We start from the raw sequence: 20,472 nt of genomic DNA, 5'->3' as shown, positions 1-20,472 counted from the left end.
ATAATCGCCAACTTCGCCATCAATAAATCCATAACTTCATCACATTATTTATCAATACTCCGTATCATCAGGACCATCATCCCTTTCCTCATCTCCTTAATTAATGCTCCAAATACAAATACTTCATTAATTTTTTATTCAAATATAAAAAAAATAAAAAAAAGTCACACTCTTTCTTCTCACTCTCTCTCTCTCCTTCCCTTGCTCCTCTTCCTACTGTCTGAAGATTTGCAGCTCAAAAAACTAAAAAAAAAATTATAGCCGAACTTCAAAATAACTTCAGAAAAAGAGTACCTGAACTTCTCTCGGAAACTCCGGCGACGTTTTCCGGCGAGAGGAGAGAGAAATGGCGGCGGCGTTGGAGTGCTGGTCGAGTAGAACGAGCACAGAAGAGGACACCGTTGAGCAAGTGTTAATGCGGTCCAATGACAGATCGGAGGGCTCTCCAGAAGCTTCTACGGCGGCGAAAGACCCTTCTTCGTCGGCGATGCAAAAGCGATTTCAACGACTCAGTCGAAACGTTTCTGAAGCGATCGCCTCGTTGAAGAACTCACTGAATCTTGACTCGGCACGTGACCCTCCTCCTTCCAAAATCGACGGTCACCGTAAGATTGTTTGGGGCAGTGTTGTTCGTAGTCTTACTCAGCTTTACCCGGGCAGCCAACTGCCCGAAAAACTCGTTTCTAATATTCGCAAGCATTATGATTCAATGCCATTGAGGTAAATACTAAATAGCTTGTGTTTGTTGCTAAATTTGATTTCAATTTTTGTTGTTGTTTTGTTTTTGAGAAATTATAGGAAGTTTTTAATTTTAATTGGGGTGATTAAAACAGTTATGCACAAGCTGGGTTTGATATGAAAGATGTGTTTGTTCATATTCGATTGATTGAGCAAGCATGTAGTGAGGATCAACCTGCTGTAATAATTCAAGAAATTTCTGAAAATGAAGTTCAGGGTGTTGTTTATAAGATTACATTTGCTTGTAATTCATCGATCTCGTGGCCGGCGGTGTCAGGAGCGTTAGAGAATGGTTCAATGTGTTGTAAGAAGATACAGATCTTTGAGAGGAAGAGTTCTACTTTAGGAATACTTCATGTATTAGTGCAGAGTGGGCAGGAAAAGAGTTTTAAGGGTCGAATTGAGAATGCGTTGAAGGCGGCTTCTAAGAAGCCGAAAATTAGTAATAGGAAGCTCCCATTTGGGCTTTGTGGGTGTCAGGAGGAGAATGGTAGAGGGAGGGATTTTGGGGAGATAGAGGAGGAGTTTGGGGATCATAGTTACAGGAATAGTGTTGAGTGTTCGAGTGAGAGTATTGAGCTTTCGATGCCTTTGTCGACTTCTTCCATTGTGGTATCGGTTGATGAATGGCAGACTGTGAGGGCAGGTGGGGATGAGATTGGGAAATGGTTGTTGAATATGGAGAGTGTTGAGTTTGGTGATCAGGTCGGAACGAGCTCTTTTAAGGGGGTTTATAAGGGTAAGAAGGTTGCTATTGAAAAACTAAAAGGATGTGATAAGGGGAATGCATATGACTTTGAGCTCCGGAGAAATTTATTAGAGCTTATGACTTGTGGGCATAAGAATGTTGTGCCGTTTTATGGTGTATGTGTAGACGAGAATCATGGGCTTTGTGTTGTTACTAGATTTATGGAAGGGGGATCAGTTCATGACTTGATGTTGAAGCACAAGAAGCTTCAAAACAAGGATATAATGAGGATTGCTGTTGATGTTGCAGAAGGTTTAAAGTTTATGAATGATCACGGTGTTGCATACCGGGACCTGAATTCCCAGAGAATCTTATTGGACCGCCAGGGCAGTGCTTATTTAGGGGACGTGGGAATAGTCACTGCATGCAAGAGCATTGGTGAGGCCATGGAATATGAGACTGATGGTTACCGGTGGCTTGCTCCTGAGGTATTTTCTCATTGCCAGCCTATGTTATGGACTTTATATCATCTAGCCTTGTTAACAAATGTGTGTTATTTCAATTTATTGTTAATAGATAAGCTGTTAATTTGTCCCTGCTATTGCTACTTAGCCAAAATCATAAATTATTTGTGGCGTTTACTGCACTGCAATTGATAAGTTGGTGTCATATTCCTGCCGAAACCCACCATTTCCCGTGACCACAACTATTATTGGTTACTCTTTGTAGTAATCAAGAATATGTATTTGTGGATTTTGTTCTAAAGTGTTATAAGGAAAGATAACATGTCCTTTTGTTTTTTATTGACTTTTATGATTTGTGAATTTCGGTTCATCATAACTTTATGCTTTTGCACATAGTAAATGATTAAATCAATAAAAGTTCCAGGTGAAACCTTTTTCCCTCAATTCCTTTTTTAATTTAGAACCTCAGCCACTTAATTGTGTTTATGATGATTCTGGGCAACGTGTGCTGATTATATTTACTGATTTGTTGAAGCCTTTGGTAATTATGCATTCGATAATCAATATACCTCAATCCATGGTAATAAATGAAAAACGGAGTGTTTTTTTTATCAAATATTTTGGTTATTCCTTCTTCAGTAATTATGCATTCGGATAAATAATCTGCTAGCCACTCAGCCACCGGGCAGTGAATGAGATATAAGTGTTTTTTTTTTTTTTTGCTTTCCTAGTTAAGATTATACCCTATAAGATCAACTATGAGCTTCCGTTAACCAAACTTTTTCTAAAGTTCTTTGAAATTTCTTGTTCATTTACTGTATATCTTATTAAGGCTCTCAAGTCTCAACATATTGAGTCATTGTAAGTAGCATCTGTCTTTTTTTTTTTGTTAAAGGATGGCTTTATGTCTTTTCAAATATCATTACTTTTATGAGCATGCAGAACATGTCTTTATAATTGTTCTGCATTATAGTGCTTTTAATTCTTGTTAACCTTTATCTGCCTTGGTAAAACACAATTTTCCTAGTGTAATTATGCAGTAGCACCACATTTTTCAATTTTGATGGTTATTGTCCTTATTGTTGAGAAAGAGCTTATTCCCCTTTTTCTAGTAAAATTATGATAAACTACTTAGGTTGGTTGTTTTTTTTAATAGTGAGAAGAAAGGGAGGGGGGGGGGGGGGGGGGGGGGGACAATGACTAATTGACTACTGAATCTATTTTCCACCAGTTTTGCTGTTCTTTTCCAGTTTGGTTTGGTTGATTATTATTCCAGTTGAACGAAATTTTTATGCTTATTTGGGCATCACTTGACTTTGTTGAACTTTGTCCTAGTCTATGACTCTGATTTTGTTGTTCATGTGTTTTTTGTTAAGATCATTGCAGCTGATCCTGAAAGCGTTAGTGAGACATGGATGAGTAACGTATACAGTTTTGGAATGATAATTTGGGAAATGGTGACTGGTGAGGCTGCCTACTCTGCATACTCACCTGTCCAGGCAGCTGTTGGAATTGCTGCTTGTGGCCTTAGACCTGAAATTCCTAAAGAATGCCCTCAAGTCTTGAAATCTCTCATGATGAAGTGCTGGAACAATTCACCTTCAAAGCGACCTCAGTTTTCTGAAATACTCTCTATACTACTGCGGCCTAACAACATTAGTACCATAAACAACAGGTGAAAGTACAATCTACCATGATAATTTAGTTTCTACATCTATTTTGCAAAATTTCATGTAAAAATGTGCCTGTTTGCGTAGTTACATCCCCTCATGGATGTAATGCAAGTTTGTATTCCTCAATGGTGAATGAAAATTATAGTTTTGTTCTGGCCACTCCACTTTATAACAGTCTGCTGTCAGTGTAAAATGGACATAGTTTTCTTGTGGATAGCATCATCATCGCTCATGTTACACATATAATTTGGACATGATGCTGAGATATCACATCATTTCTTCGTTTGTGCCCGTCGTTTTTTAAGGTTGCTGATTCCGTTTTTCTCATATAAGATATACTCCGTTTAAGAGTATAGAAAGAGGGGGAAAAAAAAAAAGAAAAAGGAATTGTGTACCTTGATGACCCTGCATGTTGGATGATCAATGTGACATTTGGCTTTGATTCCCTTTTATGCTTGTTTTGTGGCAAACGCAAGGGTCCCCAAAGAGTTTAATTGTTTAATTAAAGTATTCTTTCATTAATTCTTTGGCTGATAGGGACCTTTTCGCCTTTTCGACCACCCCACTCTCTCTTGAGGTAAACCAGGAAAGGTGGGTTGTTGAAGTTCCCTTGTCTTTGCACCATTTTTTGAATCCCACTATCACGACATGTCTGTTGCAGAATGTTTGTTATTACCATATCTTGTTCAGTAGACCTTATAGTTTTCTACATTATGAGTTCAGCAAATATATACTGCAAAATGAATCTTACTGGTCTTTTTCCAGGCTTGTTATTTTACAGGCCGCATTTGGCTGTTTAACTTAACCTACTGTGTTGCTATATGCCTGATTGCCTGTATGTACCTCCTTGAGGTCCTTGAGCAGTTGAACTTTCCCTTGTACTACCACTCTACTGATTAGCTAGAGTTGGCGGCTTGGTGCGCATGACTGCAACCTTGCGTTACAGGCTTGAATGCAGATTACCACCCTCTTTCACATACTAATTTCAGCATAGATAATAACTGTAGCTTAAATTTATTAATTTTAACTGCTGATTTCAGACTAATAGTGGCACAAACCCAAAAAACGGTTTGTGTCATGTGATACAGTGATAGTAATCATTGTATTGACCTTTTCCATTTACCAAGAGAAATAAAAAAATATATCATCGAAGTTGAAGAACACATGAAATGATGGAAGATTGTAGTTCAACGATGTATGTATCAATTATGTCTGCGATTAATTTGCTGCTTAATCTACATTGTCACGTTCTAGTTTGTATAAAATTTTCCGTTATTATGGTTCTATAATAGACACAAAAAAGTTGCTAAACACTCCCATGTGAGTTTACCAACAAACATGTTTCATTTCACGTTTAAGTTCTCCGATCCTCTCGTCTATTAATTAACTATGGAAATTTAACAACCTTTTTCCTTGTCCATTTAATTGCATAATGCTGTTATCAACTTATTTAACCCAGCTTGACCCATTTTGTCGATCCAGTGTGGTGGCCTATCGTATATCTTATATAAGCCATGATAGGAAGTATTTTTTGAAGCCTTGAAGGATCATCATGATTAATAAGAGTATAAAAGACGTTTTTCATGGACGGTGCTTTAAATTACCTGGATAATTATCCAATGTTACTCTTTACTTGATAGACTAGACTTAACTTTATTTACTTCGTAATATTATCCCTAAATTAAACTTCATTTGTGATTAACTGATTAACATTTACATATTGAGTTGTTTTGCTGATCACATAGTAACATTAACTTTGTATTTTCTTATATGCTCAGTGTTTCTTTCTAAGAAAAATATTGTGTGAGTTCGTTTTATCATGAGTCGAAGGCTGTTTAACCATTCAATAGATAACTTTAAAAAAATACTCCGTAATATATATCCAATAACTTGTATGGAACTTTCAAATACTTATAATGTTTTTAAATTTCAAAAGGCGAGATGCTCAAAAACTTGTATTCCATATAAAAAGGACGGTAAAATAATTTATCGTACAAACAAAAATTTGACTTTTCATATACGTAACTTTTAACTACTTCAAAATTATATGTTGAGAAATACTAGTCAAATACGGAGTATCAAAATCAAACTTTAAGGAAAACAAGAAAGTACATGGAGTACATTACCGTAATTAGGAAGCTTTTATTTACGATATGAAATACGGAGACCCAGAAAAGTATCTATATTGGGCCTAGTACAAAATGAAACCCAGCCCAGTAGGCCAGTACCACAAATACCCGAAATAGAAAACAAAGGAAAACAAAGACTGTCTTCAAAAAAAAAAACAAAAAAAAAAAAAAAAAAAAAGGAAAACAAAGACGATGGAAAACGACGTCGGCCTGTGGAAAAGCTGACTTTATCCAGGAACTACTGTCATCTCGCATCTTCGTACTAAACACGCTCATTTTCTCTCTCCTGCAACACCAACATCATCATCACCAAAACCAAAGGAGAGAGAAACCTAAAATGGAGTGAGCCCCTCAGAAAATGGGGTTTCATTTTCATTTGTCTGTTTTTTTCACTCGTAAACCCTAATTTTGTTAATTGTCTATTTTACCCTTTCCCCATTACACTCACTCTTCTTCTCTATCTAACTTCTTCTTCAGTACTCTAGCTACCAATATAAACTCAATAAACAACAATCCGTTTTCTCTCTCTTCTCCATTTTCTCTCTCTAACCTTCGATTCGATTCCATACTTCCTTCGTCGGCATTCTCAGAGATATAGGTATGTTGTTCTTCGCTTTTACTTTGTTTTTCGTATAATTTCATCTTTTAATTGCTTGTTTACTTTGATTTCGAATCGAATCGAATCTGAACTGTTGATATATCTTCAGAAATGAGGTTTTTCTGGTGTAAATTAGGGTTAGGATTTCTGATTTTGGCACCGATCATCAGAAATTGTTATAGTAGAGCTAAATCGTCGTCATATCTGACGTTGTTATTATTTGAATTAATATTGTTTTTGTTGACTTTTCCGATGGTTCGTGGACGGCGATTTTTGACCAGTTGTTTGCTCTATATGCTTCCAAGGAAGAGAGCTGCTGGTGAAGGTGAGGTAGTTGACGATACAACAACTTCTTCTTCGTCTTTTAAAAAGTCTCGCATCGAAGGATCCGCCTCCGCTTCCAATTCCGTCAATTCGACATTGAATAACTCGAATTCTGATAGTAGGTTTACAGTTGAGAACAACGATACCGAAGTTACGATCACCATGGCTATAGGCGATGGTAATCCGCAGGAAATTGATGAGGATCTGCATAGTAGGCAGCTGGCTGTGTATGGGCGTGAGACTATGAGGCGCCTTTTCGCCTCCAATGTTCTCGTCTCGGGGATGCAAGGCCTCGGAGCTGAAATCGGTACAATTATTTTTGCTATGTTTTCGTTGTTATGATGTTTATGTTAGTTTGATTGTGGTTATCTTGCTAATAGTTTGATTTTGCGGTTTTTGAAATTATGTGAGCTCTTGATCATTGATTCGTCTTTTATAATGACAATATGGAGCTATATTGAATTAATGCTATTGTTGAGCTAGACGGGTTAGGGAGTAAATAAAATGATCATCCATGAGAAAATACTGCATATTTCTGAATTGTAATGTATTCTGGTAGTTGTATTGAAAATTGAAATTAGTATCTGTTGATGTTTTTTCTGTAGTTATGTAATTTCAAATAAGTAGTCTTAGATTCTCAATGTCCGTCTTCCATGTATGCTATGTAGCGAGATCCTATATTTATCTCTTTGACATTGGTAATTAACCAGCACTGGTTCTGCGTTGTTTACTTTGCGTCACAGTTTGTTGTCAACCATTTGTGAAAATACCTGATAATATCACATAATTTCGATTATTGATGTTAGGGTCTGTTTGGCCAAGTTTCTAAAAACCAATTTCTGTTGAATTCTCAGAAGTAGTTCTCCTGAAACACTTTGGAGAAATAATTGTATTTGGCCATAAAATTTAAAAGTACTTTTAAGAAACCAAATCAGTTTTTACATTGTTTGGCCCAATATATATGATACTCCATATAACTCTAGCCAGCTAAAGTAATTAACCAGCACTGGTTCTGCGTTGTTTACTTTGTGTCACAGTTTGTTGTCTTCCATTTGTGAAAATACTTGTGAAAATACCTGATAATATCACATTATTTCGATTATTGATGTAACTAGTTTGTAAGTTTAAGGTTTGTGGATTTGTAATACTTATCCTAGACAAGGGAGCAGTTTAGTACTTCTTTCTTGAATCTTATAACTTCTTCCTCCCATACCTGTTCTGGTTCTCATTCTTGACATGGTCTACGGATTTAGCATTGTGGTGTTAGTTTCAAATGTTACCTTAAAGGGGTTTTACTGTTTTGATAATCTCAAATAGGATACATACGAGTTGGTCTTCTGACTAATGCTTGAGATTGACTAGCTGCCATTTGGTAGCTAAAGGACTCTATAATGATGTGAATGTCAACATATCACTATATATGATATTACCCATGAACTGAGGACCTAGGATCATATAGTCTTCTTGTATCTTGTGTTTGTAATCCTCCAATTCTGGTTTGAGACTTTCTTGATCTTGACAATTAAAACATTTTTTTCCCCCTTTTTCTTTTAAAAAAATTTACAGCAAAGAATCTTATCCTTGCTGGTGTCAAGTCTGTCACCCTGCATGATGAAGGAGCAGTGGAGCTATGGGATTTGTCAGGCAATTTTCTTTTCTCTGAAGATGATGTTGGGAAAAACAGAGCGCTTGCTAGTGTGCAAAAGTTGCAAGAACTGAATAATGCAGTGCTTGTTACAACTTTGACAACTAAACTGACAAAGGAACAGCTTTCTGACTTCCAGGTACTGCCACACCTATGTCGTCCATATATGTATCGAACTACTGTTGAGGAAAAAAAATAGAATATAAATATTTCTTTTAATGGAAAAAATTGGGAATGTTGATTTCTATAGTTCTATCAGATATATTTACTAGATGAAAGTCCCTTGTTTGTGGATGATGTTTGTTGGTTGATATTGTGTTTGACATTTTTAGAATATCAAGCGGCTATTTATGGTTTCATGTTCTTGCTATATTATAATGAGCTTGGTCTGTTTTTCTTTTCTTTAGGCTGTTGTATTTACTGATATCAGTTTGGACAAAGCTATCGAGTTCAATGATTACTGCCACAGTCATCAACCGTCTATTGCTTTCATTAAAGCTGAAGTTAGGGGCCTTTTTGGCAATATGTTTTGCGACTTTGGACCTGAGTTTACTGTTGTTGATGTGGATGGTGAGGAACCACACACTGGTATAATTGCTTCTATCAGCAATGACAACCCTGCTCTTGTATCATGTGTGGATGATGAAAGACTGGAGTTTCAGGATGGTGATCTTGTTGTGTTCTCTGAAATTCACGGGATGCCAGAACTAAATGATGGAAAGCCAAGAAAGATTAAAAATGCGAGGCCCTATTCATTCACTCTTGAGGAGGACACCACAAATTACGGTGTATACCTGAAGGGGGGTATTGTGACACAAGTCAAACAGCCAAAGCTTCTGCATTTTAAGCCTTTGAGAGAGGCACTAAGTGATCCGGGTGACTTTCTTTTGAGTGATTTTTCAAAGTTTGACCGCCCACCTCTGCTGCATTTGGCATTTCAAGCTTTAGACAAACTTGTGTGTGAGCTAGGACGATTTCCTAGTCCTGGTTCTGAAGATGATGCACAGAAGTTAATATCTTTAGCTAGTAAAATTAATGAGGGCTTAGGTGATGGCAGGCTGGAAGACATCAACCCTAAACTTCTACGCCACTTCGCTTTTGGGGCTAGGGCTGTACTGAATCCTATGGCTGCCATGTTTGGTGGTATTGTTGGACAGGAAGTCATGAAGGCTTGCTCTGGAAAGTTCCATCCTCTCTTTCAGGTTATTACTGGTCCCGATCTTTTTTTTGCTAAATATGTATTTTCAATTTGTTGGAACTTTATATATTTTATTTATATATTTGATTTATTTTTGCTTTGTAGTTCTTCTACTTTGATTCAGTTGAGTCACTTCCTACTGAGCCCTTGGATCTCTCTGATTTTGCTCCAAGAAATTGCCGCTATGATGGTCAAATTTCTGTTTTTGGATGGAAACTCCAGAAGAAGCTAGAAGATGCTAAAACATTCATTGTTGGATCTGGTGCTCTTGGGTGCGAATTCTTGAAGAATTTGGCTTTGATGGGTGTTTCTTGTGGTAGCCAAGGGAAGCTTACAGTTACTGATGATGATGTTATTGAGAAAAGTAATCTCAGTAGGCAATTTTTGTTCCGTGATTGGAACATTGGGCAGGCTAAGTCCACTGTTGCTGCTGCTGCTGCCTTAGCAATAAATCCACAGTTCCATGTTGAAGCCTTGCAGAATCGTGTTGGTTCTGAAACTGAAAATGTGTTTGATGACACTTTTTGGGAAAATCTAAGTGTTGTAGTCAATGCACTGGACAATGTGAATGCTAGACTGTACGTAGATCAGAGATGCTTGTATTTCCAGAAGCCTCTCCTTGAATCAGGAACTTTGGGTGCCAAATGCAACACACAAATGGTCATTCCTCATCTTACTGAAAATTATGGCGCTTCACGAGATCCACCTGAGAAGCAAGCTCCTATGTGCACAGTGCATTCTTTTCCACACAACATTGACCATTGTCTGACCTGGGCTCGCTCTGAATTTGAGGGACTACTTGAGAAAACACCAGCTGAAGTGAATGCATATCTTTCAAATCCTAGTGAATACACTTCATCTATGAGGAATGCTGGTGATGCTCAGGCTAGGGACACTTTGGAACGTGTTCTTGAATGCCTTGAAAAGGAAAGATGCAAGACATTTGAGGACTGTGTTGCTTGGGCTAGGCTTAAGTATGTCTCACTTGCTAATCAAATGATGTGTGTATAGTTTATGCATCACTCTAACTCTTGGTTTTCATAAACAGGTTTGAAGACTACTATACCAACCGTGTGAAGCAGCTGACGTATACATTCCCTGAAGATGCTGCAACCAGTACAGGAGCTCCATTTTGGTCAGCCCCAAAGAGATTTCCTCGTCCCTTGCAATTTTCATCTTCTGATCCTTCACATCTGCATTTTATTATGTCTACTTCTATATTACGAGCTGAAACGTTTGGGATCCCCATCCCTGATTGGGCAAAACATCCTAAGAAATTGGCTGAGGCTGTTGATAAAGTCAAGGTCCCCGACTTTCAGCCAAAAAAAGATGCCAAAATTGTTACAGATGAGAAGGTTACTAGCCTTTCCTCTTCTTCTATAGACGATGGAGCAGTCATTGATGAACTTATAAGTAAGTTGGAGCACATTCGCAGCAATTTATTGCCGGATTTCAGGATGAAACCAATCCAATTTGAGAAGGTAAATTTTCATTTCATTTTTGATGATTGCGTTACTGGTGACTGTTGAATTGAATGTTGGTGTTAAGGATTAAGGTATGATGTAAGAGATTATTTTCTGTGCTCCCATGTCATTGTATATAATCCTACATAAAATTTCAGTTGTGGTACTAGAAGTATAAAATTAATTAACCATAAGGAAGAAGATGAGATTGCAGTGGGGTGGGTGTTTTGCATTTGATCTTATCCTTCTGTTTTCATCTCTAATTTTTGCATTTCTGGTCTGGCAATCCTGCTCCGTTTTACTGGAGAAAGAGAAACTAGAGAGTACGGAATTTTGTTAGCTTTTTCCATTATCCTTGACTGGGACTTAACTCACTTTCTGAGTCACTTTCAACACTGATGCAGGATGATGACACAAACTATCATATGGACCTCATAGCTGCTCTTGCCAATATGAGGGCAAGGAACTACAGCATTCCTGAAGTCGACAAATTGAAGGCCAAGTTTATTGCCGGAAGGATCATTCCTGCTATTGCAACCTCAACCGCAATGGCCACTGGTTTGGTGTGCCTGGAGCTTTACAAGGCTTTGGATGGAGGGCATAAGCTGGAGGATTACCGAAATACATTCGCTAATCTGGCATTGCCTCTGTTTTCCATGGCTGAACCAGTCCCTCCAAAGGTTTTTAAGCATCGCGACATGAGCTGGACTGTTTGGGACCGATGGGTATTGAAGGGCAACCCTACCCTCAATGAACTTATACAGTGGCTCAAGGACAAGGGTCTGAATGCTTACAGTATCTCTTGTGGAAGTTGCTTGCTTTTCAATAGTATGTTCCCTCGCCACAGAGAAAGGATGGACAAGAAGGTTGTGGACCTTGCCACAGAAGTGGCGAAGATAGAAATTCCTCCTTATCGCCGCCACTTGGATGTCGTTGTGGCTTGTGAGGATGACGATGATAACGATATTGACATCCCACTGGTCTCTGTATATTTCAGATGAGCTTTGCTATGATTATGCTAAAGACATCCCCATCATCTTTATACATTCTCTAGGCCATAATATATGCGTTGTATCTCTTAGCCTGTATGAGGTTATGCAACACATGTTCTTGATTCGGAGTGGACATTTTCTTCTGTAGCGTTTATGTACTGGATATCTGTTCACGCACATCCACATGTAATATAGAGCCTAACTTCAGTTACATGAAATATGAGCTTCTTTCTGTATCGGCATTGTGTATGCAGTATGCTGTATGCTGTATGCATAATATTTAGGCAATGTCACAATGTGAAGGTCACACAATACTTCATTGTAAGACCGAGGTAATTTTTACTTAATTTAGGGGTAACTTTTTAATTCCTTTTGTGTAACGCCCTGCAAATAAATGGACTGAGATGGTCTCGTTCAAGACTATTATTTGGAATGTTATTCTTTGCAGTTATTGCTTAGTAATCTGAGTGATGCGAGCATGTTTGAGAGTTTTATCCCTTCTTTTCAGGGGTGATCTTAATATGGTGATTTGTTTATTGTGAAAGTTGGCTGAAGTGTAATTGTGTAAATCTGTAAATCCTTGAGCTAGGATCAAATGTTGAAAGTGTCAAAAGATGACAATTAAAAAATAAAGTTGTAAATTATTTCGGATTCAAATCACAATCACAAGAAGTTCGACCAATGAATGCAAATATTAAGCTTCAGATAGTTAATATAAACTGGTAGCCATGAATTGCTACCTAAAATAAAACTACAATATATCGTGAAGCTGAAGATTAATTGCAACAATAGCTACAAAATCTTCCAAAAGATCTGCAGCTGATTTTTTATGCGCTTTTTGCAATGGTGTGGTTACAACGAAATGCGTTTATCCATCAATTTACAAGTGCAGAAATATCGGCCAAAACTTACCAAAAAAAAACAAAAAAAACTACAGATTGTTCAATTAATTGTATGCGGAGAATAATGGGTTCGCTTGCACCAGGAAAATCTCACTGGAGGTATGCAATTCTATGCATAACAATTACTCCGTATCAATTACAAGATAGATCCCCATTAGTTCCCTCCATATAGGCATATATTTCCAAGTTACAGCAACTCCATGATCCACAAGGAACACCACTACTAGACAATACAGTTCTGTGGATTTCAATTTTAAACCCTACTACCAAAAAGAACAACAGAACAGAGCAAGTCCTGAAAAATATGTTCCTCAGATAGCAGCACTCTTCCAATATTTATTTGTATTTGGAGATCAGTTTTTATCAGCACCTTCGTCAAAGTCAGCAGAGTCAACAGTGCGACATTCCAGTTTCTTATTCTGTTTCAAGACTCTCCTTTTATCAAAATCTTCCCATCCCTCAATCTGGAAAAGAGATTTAATAGATTCATATCCTTGGAACATAAAGCATCAATCAATATAGTGAAGTAAAAAGCAGTATACCTGCCGAAGCTCATAAACTGCTATTTGTGTATTTGTAACATCGAGAGTTGAAAGCTTGACACAATTTTTCAATAGAGTAGATGGCAGTGATTTAAGTGGATTATTTTGAAGATGCAACGCCTATTGCAGAAAAAAAAAAAAAAAAAAAATGGTTACGTATTGAAGCAACAGACATGGTAGCACTAATAATGTATGGAATTCAACCTGCAACTTTTGTAGTTTGCCAAGTGTCTCAGGTAACTCTTTCAGAAGATTAAAGGATATATTGACCTGGCCATACAAAACAAATTCAGTAAGGAAACTGACCGACACCATAAAATACGTTGATTATAGCTTAAAGAAGGTATAACTTGAGTTCAAAGAAAGTACTCCGTAATATAGCATCTGTATTTCTGTTGCCAACTCAAAAATTTCCTTTTATCCCCAGAAAAAATATTTATTATAAACCCTGGGGATGGATAAAAACATATAACACTGTTTAAATCTCAGTGCTAGAATTATATACCTCAATTAAAGCATTGCAGTCGCCTATATGAGAGGGTACCGCACTTAAACTGGCAAATAAAAGTAAGAATCAAGTCAATATGATTCTGAGGCAGAAATATCAAATTGACATAGAATATATGCAAATTATATGCAATAAGTTTTTCAAAGAAAAATGTTAAGCTCATAACTTTCAATCCAGATATAGGAAGATAATAACCAACTCACAAATAAGCCTCACAAACTTCTATAGTTCACTTAGTCATAAAAACTATTTGAAGTCTACAGCACACATATACTAACATCAAGAACTTTAACTTCATAGTCCTTGTGTATCTCAAGCTAAGATAACACATATTGTCAGATTTACCCTAGACATGCTGGGCTATAGATTTAATGATCTAGGGTTGCATATCATAAATCAAAATGAAATTATCAAATGTTGGATAGAGTGACTACACACCTGTTGTTGTTAACTTTAAAAATCTCTAGCCGAGTCAAAAGACCAAGTTCTACTGGTAGGCTTTCCAGTTTGTTGCCTGCAACGTGCAGCTGCTCCAGGGAAGTAAGTTCACCCAAAGAAGAAGGTAGATAAGTCAACCTACAAAAGATACAGCGTTTAAAATTAATTAGTATGGGATTGCACCTGAAAATTCTCACTAAGTAATCAGAATACAGAATTGGGGTTTGGGGGAGGGGGATGAACGAGCCATAATTACAATGCATGTCTATACACCTAAGCTCTCTTTATGGAAATTGTTTTGAAAGTAAGTGTTCTTCACACAAATTTCCTTTTACTATAATTTCTCAACCATTGCCAGTCCCAAAATCACAGTGATAACTTGCAAAAACTCTCCTCAAAACAGTTATGACTTATGACTGATTACCTCAGGGACATGCAATCAGTCTTTTCTTTCAATTAATTATATACGGGTACAATTTTTTTTTTTTTTAAAATCCAAACATGGGAGGCAAGTCTTATTATATCTAGAGAACTTACTGGTTTTGATCCAAAGAAAGATAGTTCAAATACTTCAACTGAGTTAGGCCTTCCCAACTTATTGAATCATCTGAGAGATCATTCGCATTCAACATCAACTTCTACAAAACCAGAATACAGAAGCACAATGTTTATAACAACTTTCTAACAGCAAAGTAATAGAAATGAAGGGTAATCACTTTAGTTTTAGTTCCTTACCTTGATAGATGTCAAGCAGCTAATTTTGGAGGGTATGTCACGAATATAGTTGTTGCTGAGATCAAGCACTTTAGGACAAGAGCCTGAAGACGATCCACATTCCCATACTTCATCAGGTATAGCCTTTAGATTTTTCAATATACAAAAATATACATCAATTGGATACATAAAAGAACACATTCATGGAAATAATCCCAGGAACTATGTGAAGAGATACTACACCAATGCAACATCAAAGAGTCTCCCGCCTTCGAAGGGGTGGGAAGGGAGGTATGGGGTATAGATAGAAGTATAGAAGCTTATCCTTGACCCTTGACCAATGTGCAACAACAATAATTAAAAGGAAAATTTGTCAAAAACAACCTTTTAAATTTTTTTTTGCAATTTAAGACCACATTATAAATTTTTTTTATCAAAGACAACCAAATGTTACTTTCCGGCGTTGACTCAATTTTTGCCGATGTTGACCACGAGTGTGCGAGTCACGTGACCTCCTACATTGCTTAATACACCCCTTTTTCCTCCAATTAACTCCTATTAAAACCTATGCTTCTCTTTCATCCCTCTTTTAGTACGAGTGAATTGGAGTGAAAATTGGTGTATTAAGCAATATACGAGTTCATGTGCGTTGCACACTAGTGGTTAACATCGGGACAAATAGAGTCAAACGCCGGAAAGTAGCATTTGGTTGTCTTTGATAAAAAAAATTTATAATGTGGTCTGAAATTGCAAAAAAAAATTTAAAAGGTTGTTTTAAATAAAGTGGACACTTTAAAAGGTTGTTTCTGACAAATTTTCCTAATTAAAAATAAAATAAACAATTATAGTTAATTTATATTTTATAATATTTTTTCCAACATTTCTAAAGCAAGAACCCACCCTCTTCTACACATAAGAATCACAGTGATGCAAACACTTTTCAACAATCATCCAAACCTCTAACCCTCCTTTTTTTTACGATTTCAAGTTTAAATCTTAGAAATTAGATCCTTCCCTCTCTCCTCCTCCTATACCTTCAAAATCCACATCGGAATGCATTATAACAATAGTTTACCATCGGTTGAAAGTAATAATTCCCATAATCCGGGGACATGACTAAACCAAGGAAAATAGAGCCAACACTAAAACGAAAAATACGAATAACATACACACAATCTATGTTCTTTGTCACAAATTACACAACATCTCAACACTCAACCAAAATTGCACAAAATGCCAAAATATAAAACTTGAATAAACTATGCCACATTATGAAACTTGCAATAAAAGAGTATGGGTTTTACCTTCAAATTAGACTCAGCAAGACCAATTACCCTAAACATCTTCCACCGATCAACACTAGACTTAAGTATGTTGGTCTCTTTAACAGGTGCAGAATTGAGGGATCGATCCTCATTCATAATCTTCTGATAAGTCGGTACCACAGGTGATTTGCCCTAAAATCAACACCAAATCAATCAATTCTATAAATAATCCAAACCCCATATTCAACCAGCAACAAAATACCTTAAATCAACATCAAAATCATCGATTATTTAAAAATTCATTCAAACCCAAAATTAAACAGCTAAAACATCCTATAATTAACATCAAACTGATCAGTTCTTCATATAATTTAAACCCAAAAACTAATGTCATCCAAAAAAAGGGAAGTAAGAAGAAATTAATACCCCTTGAAATTTACCACCAGAAGCCGTGAGCATGATTTTAGACTTATTAACAATACCCGAATCCCTCAATGTTTTAGAATCAACCAATTTAGCTCCTACAAATAAAAATCAAAATGAAAATTAATACTTTAATTGAAACAATGATTACGCCATGATCAAGATTGAAGAAAACCTTTGTGAATGAGCTGCTGGCCTTTAGGGAGGACATTAGTGGAGTCCATGAGTTGTTGTTTGAGTTCAAAAACGGTGGAATTAATGTCAATTGAAAGTGGAAATCTTTCGCTTCCGAATTGGATCTTCAACTCCACCATTTCCGACATTTTTTGGTTATTCAGTTTAGCGCTGGTGTTTCTGTGAAACTCTTCTCTCTTTCTTTTGCAGGAATTCTACTAGACTTTGTTCTGCGCATCTACATACATACATATATACTCCCTCCGTCCTTTTAGGGAAATACCATTTTACTTAAGTCGAGTGTAAAAATATACTCCCTCCGTCCTACATAAAAATAACAATACTTAACCACTCTGCCATAATTTTTTACAGCATTGTAATTTTTAGACATCATATTAGTTATAATCAGCAAGTTAAATATGTTTAAGGGGGTCGGATCCTTACTTGCCCTAACCAAGATCCGCCCCTGTCCGGACCAACAAGTGTTAAATAAGAATTCTTTTCAACTTAACCACAGAGCACTTGTTAATTATCGTCTATTTATAGTAAGTGCTTGTCAATTATCAACACCTTACTCTTGATTGCTTTGATTTCATAATGTTAGCTTGCGCATCACCCAAGCCCATACCGTGTTGAACTTGTTGACCTGAGCCAAAGTTACTGATTTTGGCGTACTTTTTTATGTCAAAACAAATTATGCCTTATCATGCTTCTCAAAAACAAAAATGCCTAAACCCAGCCCACGACATGGCACACAAAGTAACGTGTCGTGTTATGTTTCATGTTGGACCGACCCGGAGCCATCTTTGCTAGCCCTACCTATAATAAAACAGATCATCGGATTTATCACCAATTACTTCCTCATGCATGAAATTAACATATAATGAGTTTGCAAGCCAGTCCGTTAGGAACAAACAGGCCGCTCTGGATGGGCTTAAGACACAAATGAGATCCAAAAAAGTAGGGGCCATGACCTGAAAAATGGAGAAGATGAAAGGAAAAAAAAGTAGAACACAAAAGAAAGTTGGTCATCCTAAAAATGAAAAGAAAATGGTTAAAAATGGAGGGACCATAAGAAGCATGCATATGCATGTGAATTTATCTCATCTGCTAAAATGAGTACCATATAATCAATCTACCCTTTTTCAGAACCCACTTTGCCCCAATCAATTACCCCATTTCACTAACAATTTTCCTTTTTCTTATTTCAAGTTACACCACATGACCTCAATAATGTTTCCTCTTTTTATGTATCCTCTACAATAATGCCTTTCAATTTTGAGTCAAGTAGAATTTTATTATACCTCACCATCTATATATAGTAATCCCTCCGCCCCTAAATTACATTCCTATTTCTAGCATTTATATTTGATAAACAAAATTTATATATTGCTTGTAGATTTTATTTTTTCACGGTTGATATATTTTGTATCTGTGGTAATATATTTTGATTGTTTTATACCTTCCAATATGTTTTGATTGTAGATTGTTTTATACCTTCCAATATGTTTTGATTGTTTTTTCCATCATTAATATTATCCTAGGATTCTTGAAGGTGAGAACAATACTCCATTAATTTCAATTCAAAAACTACAGACATGTACATATTACTATTACAATAAATGACTCAACTAGCTTTAGCAAACAAATCTCATAAATTGACACAAATAAGCATTGGACCTACTGTACTATATAGCTCACTAGATCAATACAGTTTCTTAATTACTTAATACTCCAATTTAAAGACACATTAAAGCATAATTTATAGAAAATAGAATAAAATTAATTTATGAATAAACTACTCTAGTTATGACTTATGATCATTATTCAGCTCTCGTGGCCTGTTAAAGGCTTCAGAATGATAGTTATTCACAAAAGATTTTGGTTTGGAATTAATCATAACATATAAATATATAATCCTCTTCATAAAACAAAAAGAACAAATTAAAAAAATACAGAGTAATTAACATGACATAATCATTAAGAAGCATGAACATGATTATTATTATACTCGCAATTAGTATATTAGGTCTATCTTAACAGAGATCCACATGTGATTAATAGATGATGAAAAGTATATGGCTCCCACGAGGAGAGGAGCACATTTCACATCAAAGATTTGACCCGGTCTAATGTCCTTTTTAGCTATTTAATGCCTTTCATTTGTTAGGATTTGTAGTAATCATTTTTTAATTGATTAATTAACCAGCTGGGATGGAACTAACCAAAAAAGAAATTGGCATCTAATCCAAAATTGCCTCTACCTAATGACAATCTCTTCCTTCCAAACATATAGATACGATTTCCACCATTCTTATCCTTAGAGTATTCACAAATGGGACCTCATAGTCCTCATTAATCTCATTATCTAGTTTAATTGATTTAAGTTTTGCATGAGTGGTACAACTAAAAAAAATCGGAGATAAAAAATAAATAAAAAAAATAAAAACATTTATGTTGAAACTAATGGTCTTTTGAGAGTAGAAAATTTAAAAAGTTATTTCATAGTGTGTAGTTTTAAAATCAAAATTAAGTTAATATCTCGTTAATTAGAGTTCAATATAGTATCAATTAGTGATAACAATGTTTTTCTCCTATTTTCATTAGTTGAATTTTTCAAAGTGTAACTCGATCTATAAATGTGAAAAATCCTTTGTGGTTTTGTAGCATTTTATCACAAATAGGTCATTTGTTTGTTCGCTTTATATAGAACAATTAACTTGTGACAATAGCTATGCATAAGTTTAAGTTGGTTTAAATAAGCTAAGCCAAGTTCAAGCAAGTATAGTTAAGTGGAAATCAAATGACTATATACAACAATATATTAGTCATAATTCATAATTTTATAAAAAAAATAATGGAATACTTTGAAGGGGATTGATGTTTGTTTATATCATTAGTCTACTATGACCATTTATTATTTGTTTTCTCTTTACATGACTATTCAACACCTATAATTCATCAAGCAATCCAAAATGAACAAATAATTCAACAATACAATATAAGTGCGTTAAAGAAAAGGCAGTATATGACAAGTATAACAACCAAAATCGATTTAGAAATCAAGAGAGTACATATTAACATATATATTGTTAAACATAAGTTTGTTTTTTATTTTTATTTTTTTTAAAAAAAGATTGTTAAACATAAGTTTAAACGTTTAACAACATTGAATCATTAAAGAAAAATCTAGACAATCTTTTATGGAAGGAAAAAATCACAATACTTTTAGCATTATTTTACATTCCTTAAACACAAACCCTCATCAACAATTATTTAGAAATCGTAATAATTGTAACACCTTTTTGTTAAACCATATCAACAATATATATTTCCCTTAAGCCTTTACCCCTATATATAAATTTATATTCCCATTTTTTAAAAATTTTTAAAAATTAAAAAAGTTTCCCCAATCCAACCAACTTAACCACCTCGAAACCTAATTAGCCTTAAATTTTCTCTCTCCTGTTTTTCTCTCTTCTCAAATTCCCTCTCTTTCATTTTTACATCTCCTTCTTCCCTTTACGTTACTCCCCATAACACAACCAATTGCACATTTGCACTGCACCACCACCACCATCATTTTCTCTCTCC

General features: G+C 35.7%; 3 protein-coding genes across 3 annotated transcripts; 2 read left to right on the top strand and 1 right to left on the bottom strand.

Annotated features, from left to right (window-relative positions):
• The first annotated feature begins 163 nt into the window (after positions 1–163).
• Positions 164–3,844, top strand: LOC145619666 (uncharacterized). The gene is made up of 3 exons (XM_081674373.1): positions 164–720; positions 834–1,914; positions 3,267–3,844. Exons 1-3 carry the CDS (start codon positions 347–349, stop codon positions 3,567–3,569), a joined length of 1,758 nt encoding a protein of 585 aa, XP_081530499.1. The 5' UTR covers positions 164–346; the 3' UTR covers positions 3,570–3,844.
• A 2,093-nt stretch (positions 3,845–5,937) lies between these two features.
• LOC145624494 (ubiquitin-activating enzyme E1 1-like) lies at positions 5,938–12,370 on the top strand. Its single transcript, XM_081677540.1, has 7 exons — positions 5,938–6,290; positions 6,572–6,921; positions 8,181–8,398; positions 8,667–9,461; positions 9,563–10,431; positions 10,506–10,938; positions 11,325–12,370. The coding sequence occupies exons 2-7, from the start codon at positions 6,585–6,587 to the stop codon at positions 11,919–11,921; spliced, it is 3,249 nt and encodes a 1,082-aa protein (XP_081533666.1). The 5' UTR covers positions 5,938–6,290; positions 6,572–6,584; the 3' UTR covers positions 11,922–12,370.
• A 466-nt stretch (positions 12,371–12,836) lies between these two features.
• On the bottom strand, positions 12,837–17,125 carry LOC145624498 (LRR repeats and ubiquitin-like domain-containing protein At2g30105). Its single transcript, XM_081677543.1, has 10 exons — positions 16,880–17,125; positions 16,708–16,802; positions 16,321–16,473; positions 15,038–15,160; positions 14,840–14,940; positions 14,303–14,440; positions 13,862–13,910; positions 13,561–13,626; positions 13,357–13,476; positions 12,837–13,278 (listed from the first exon to the last, which is right to left on the bottom strand). The coding sequence occupies exons 1-10, from the start codon at positions 17,025–17,027 to the stop codon at positions 13,168–13,170; spliced, it is 1,104 nt and encodes a 367-aa protein (XP_081533669.1). The 5' UTR covers positions 17,028–17,125; the 3' UTR covers positions 12,837–13,167.
• Positions 17,126–20,472: the final 3,347 nt, after the last annotated feature.

This window comes from Chenopodium album, chromosome 3, assembly GCF_948465745.1.
Source record: "Chenopodium album chromosome 3, dcCheAlbu1.1, whole genome shotgun sequence".
Taxonomy (NCBI): Eukaryota; Viridiplantae; Streptophyta; class Magnoliopsida; order Caryophyllales; family Amaranthaceae; genus Chenopodium; species Chenopodium album.
This window is presented reverse-complemented; position numbering and strand designations above follow the sequence as displayed.

Bases quoted from the DNA above. Each gene is read 5' to 3' on its own strand.
- LOC145619666 (XM_081674373.1), top strand. From the start codon at position 347: ATGGCGGCGGCGTTGGAGTGCTGGTCGAGTAGAACGAGCACAGAAGAG. The intron at 721-833 runs GTAAATACTAAA...TGATTAAAACAG, and splicing joins TATGATTCAATGCCATTGAG to TTATGCACAAGCTGGGTTTG. The intron at 1,915-3,266 runs GTATTTTCTCAT...TTTTTTGTTAAG, and splicing joins ACCGGTGGCTTGCTCCTGAG to ATCATTGCAGCTGATCCTGA.
- LOC145624494 (XM_081677540.1), top strand. From the start codon at position 6,585: ATGCTTCCAAGGAAGAGAGCTGCTGGTGAAGGTGAGGTAGTTGACGAT. The intron at 6,922-8,180 runs GTACAATTATTT...AAAAATTTACAG, and splicing joins AGGCCTCGGAGCTGAAATCG to CAAAGAATCTTATCCTTGCT. The intron at 10,432-10,505 runs GTATGTCTCACT...TTTCATAAACAG, and splicing joins GTTGCTTGGGCTAGGCTTAA to GTTTGAAGACTACTATACCA.
- LOC145624498 (XM_081677543.1), bottom strand. From the start codon at position 17,027: ATGTCGGAAATGGTGGAGTTGAAGATCCAATTCGGAAGCGAAAGATTT. The intron at 14,941-15,037 runs GTAAGGAACTAA...CTGGTTTTGTAG, and splicing joins GCTGCTTGACATCTATCAAG to AAGTTGATGTTGAATGCGAA. The intron at 13,627-13,861 runs GTATATAATTCT...TTGTATGGCCAG, and splicing joins ACTGCAATGCTTTAATTGAG to GTCAATATATCCTTTAATCT.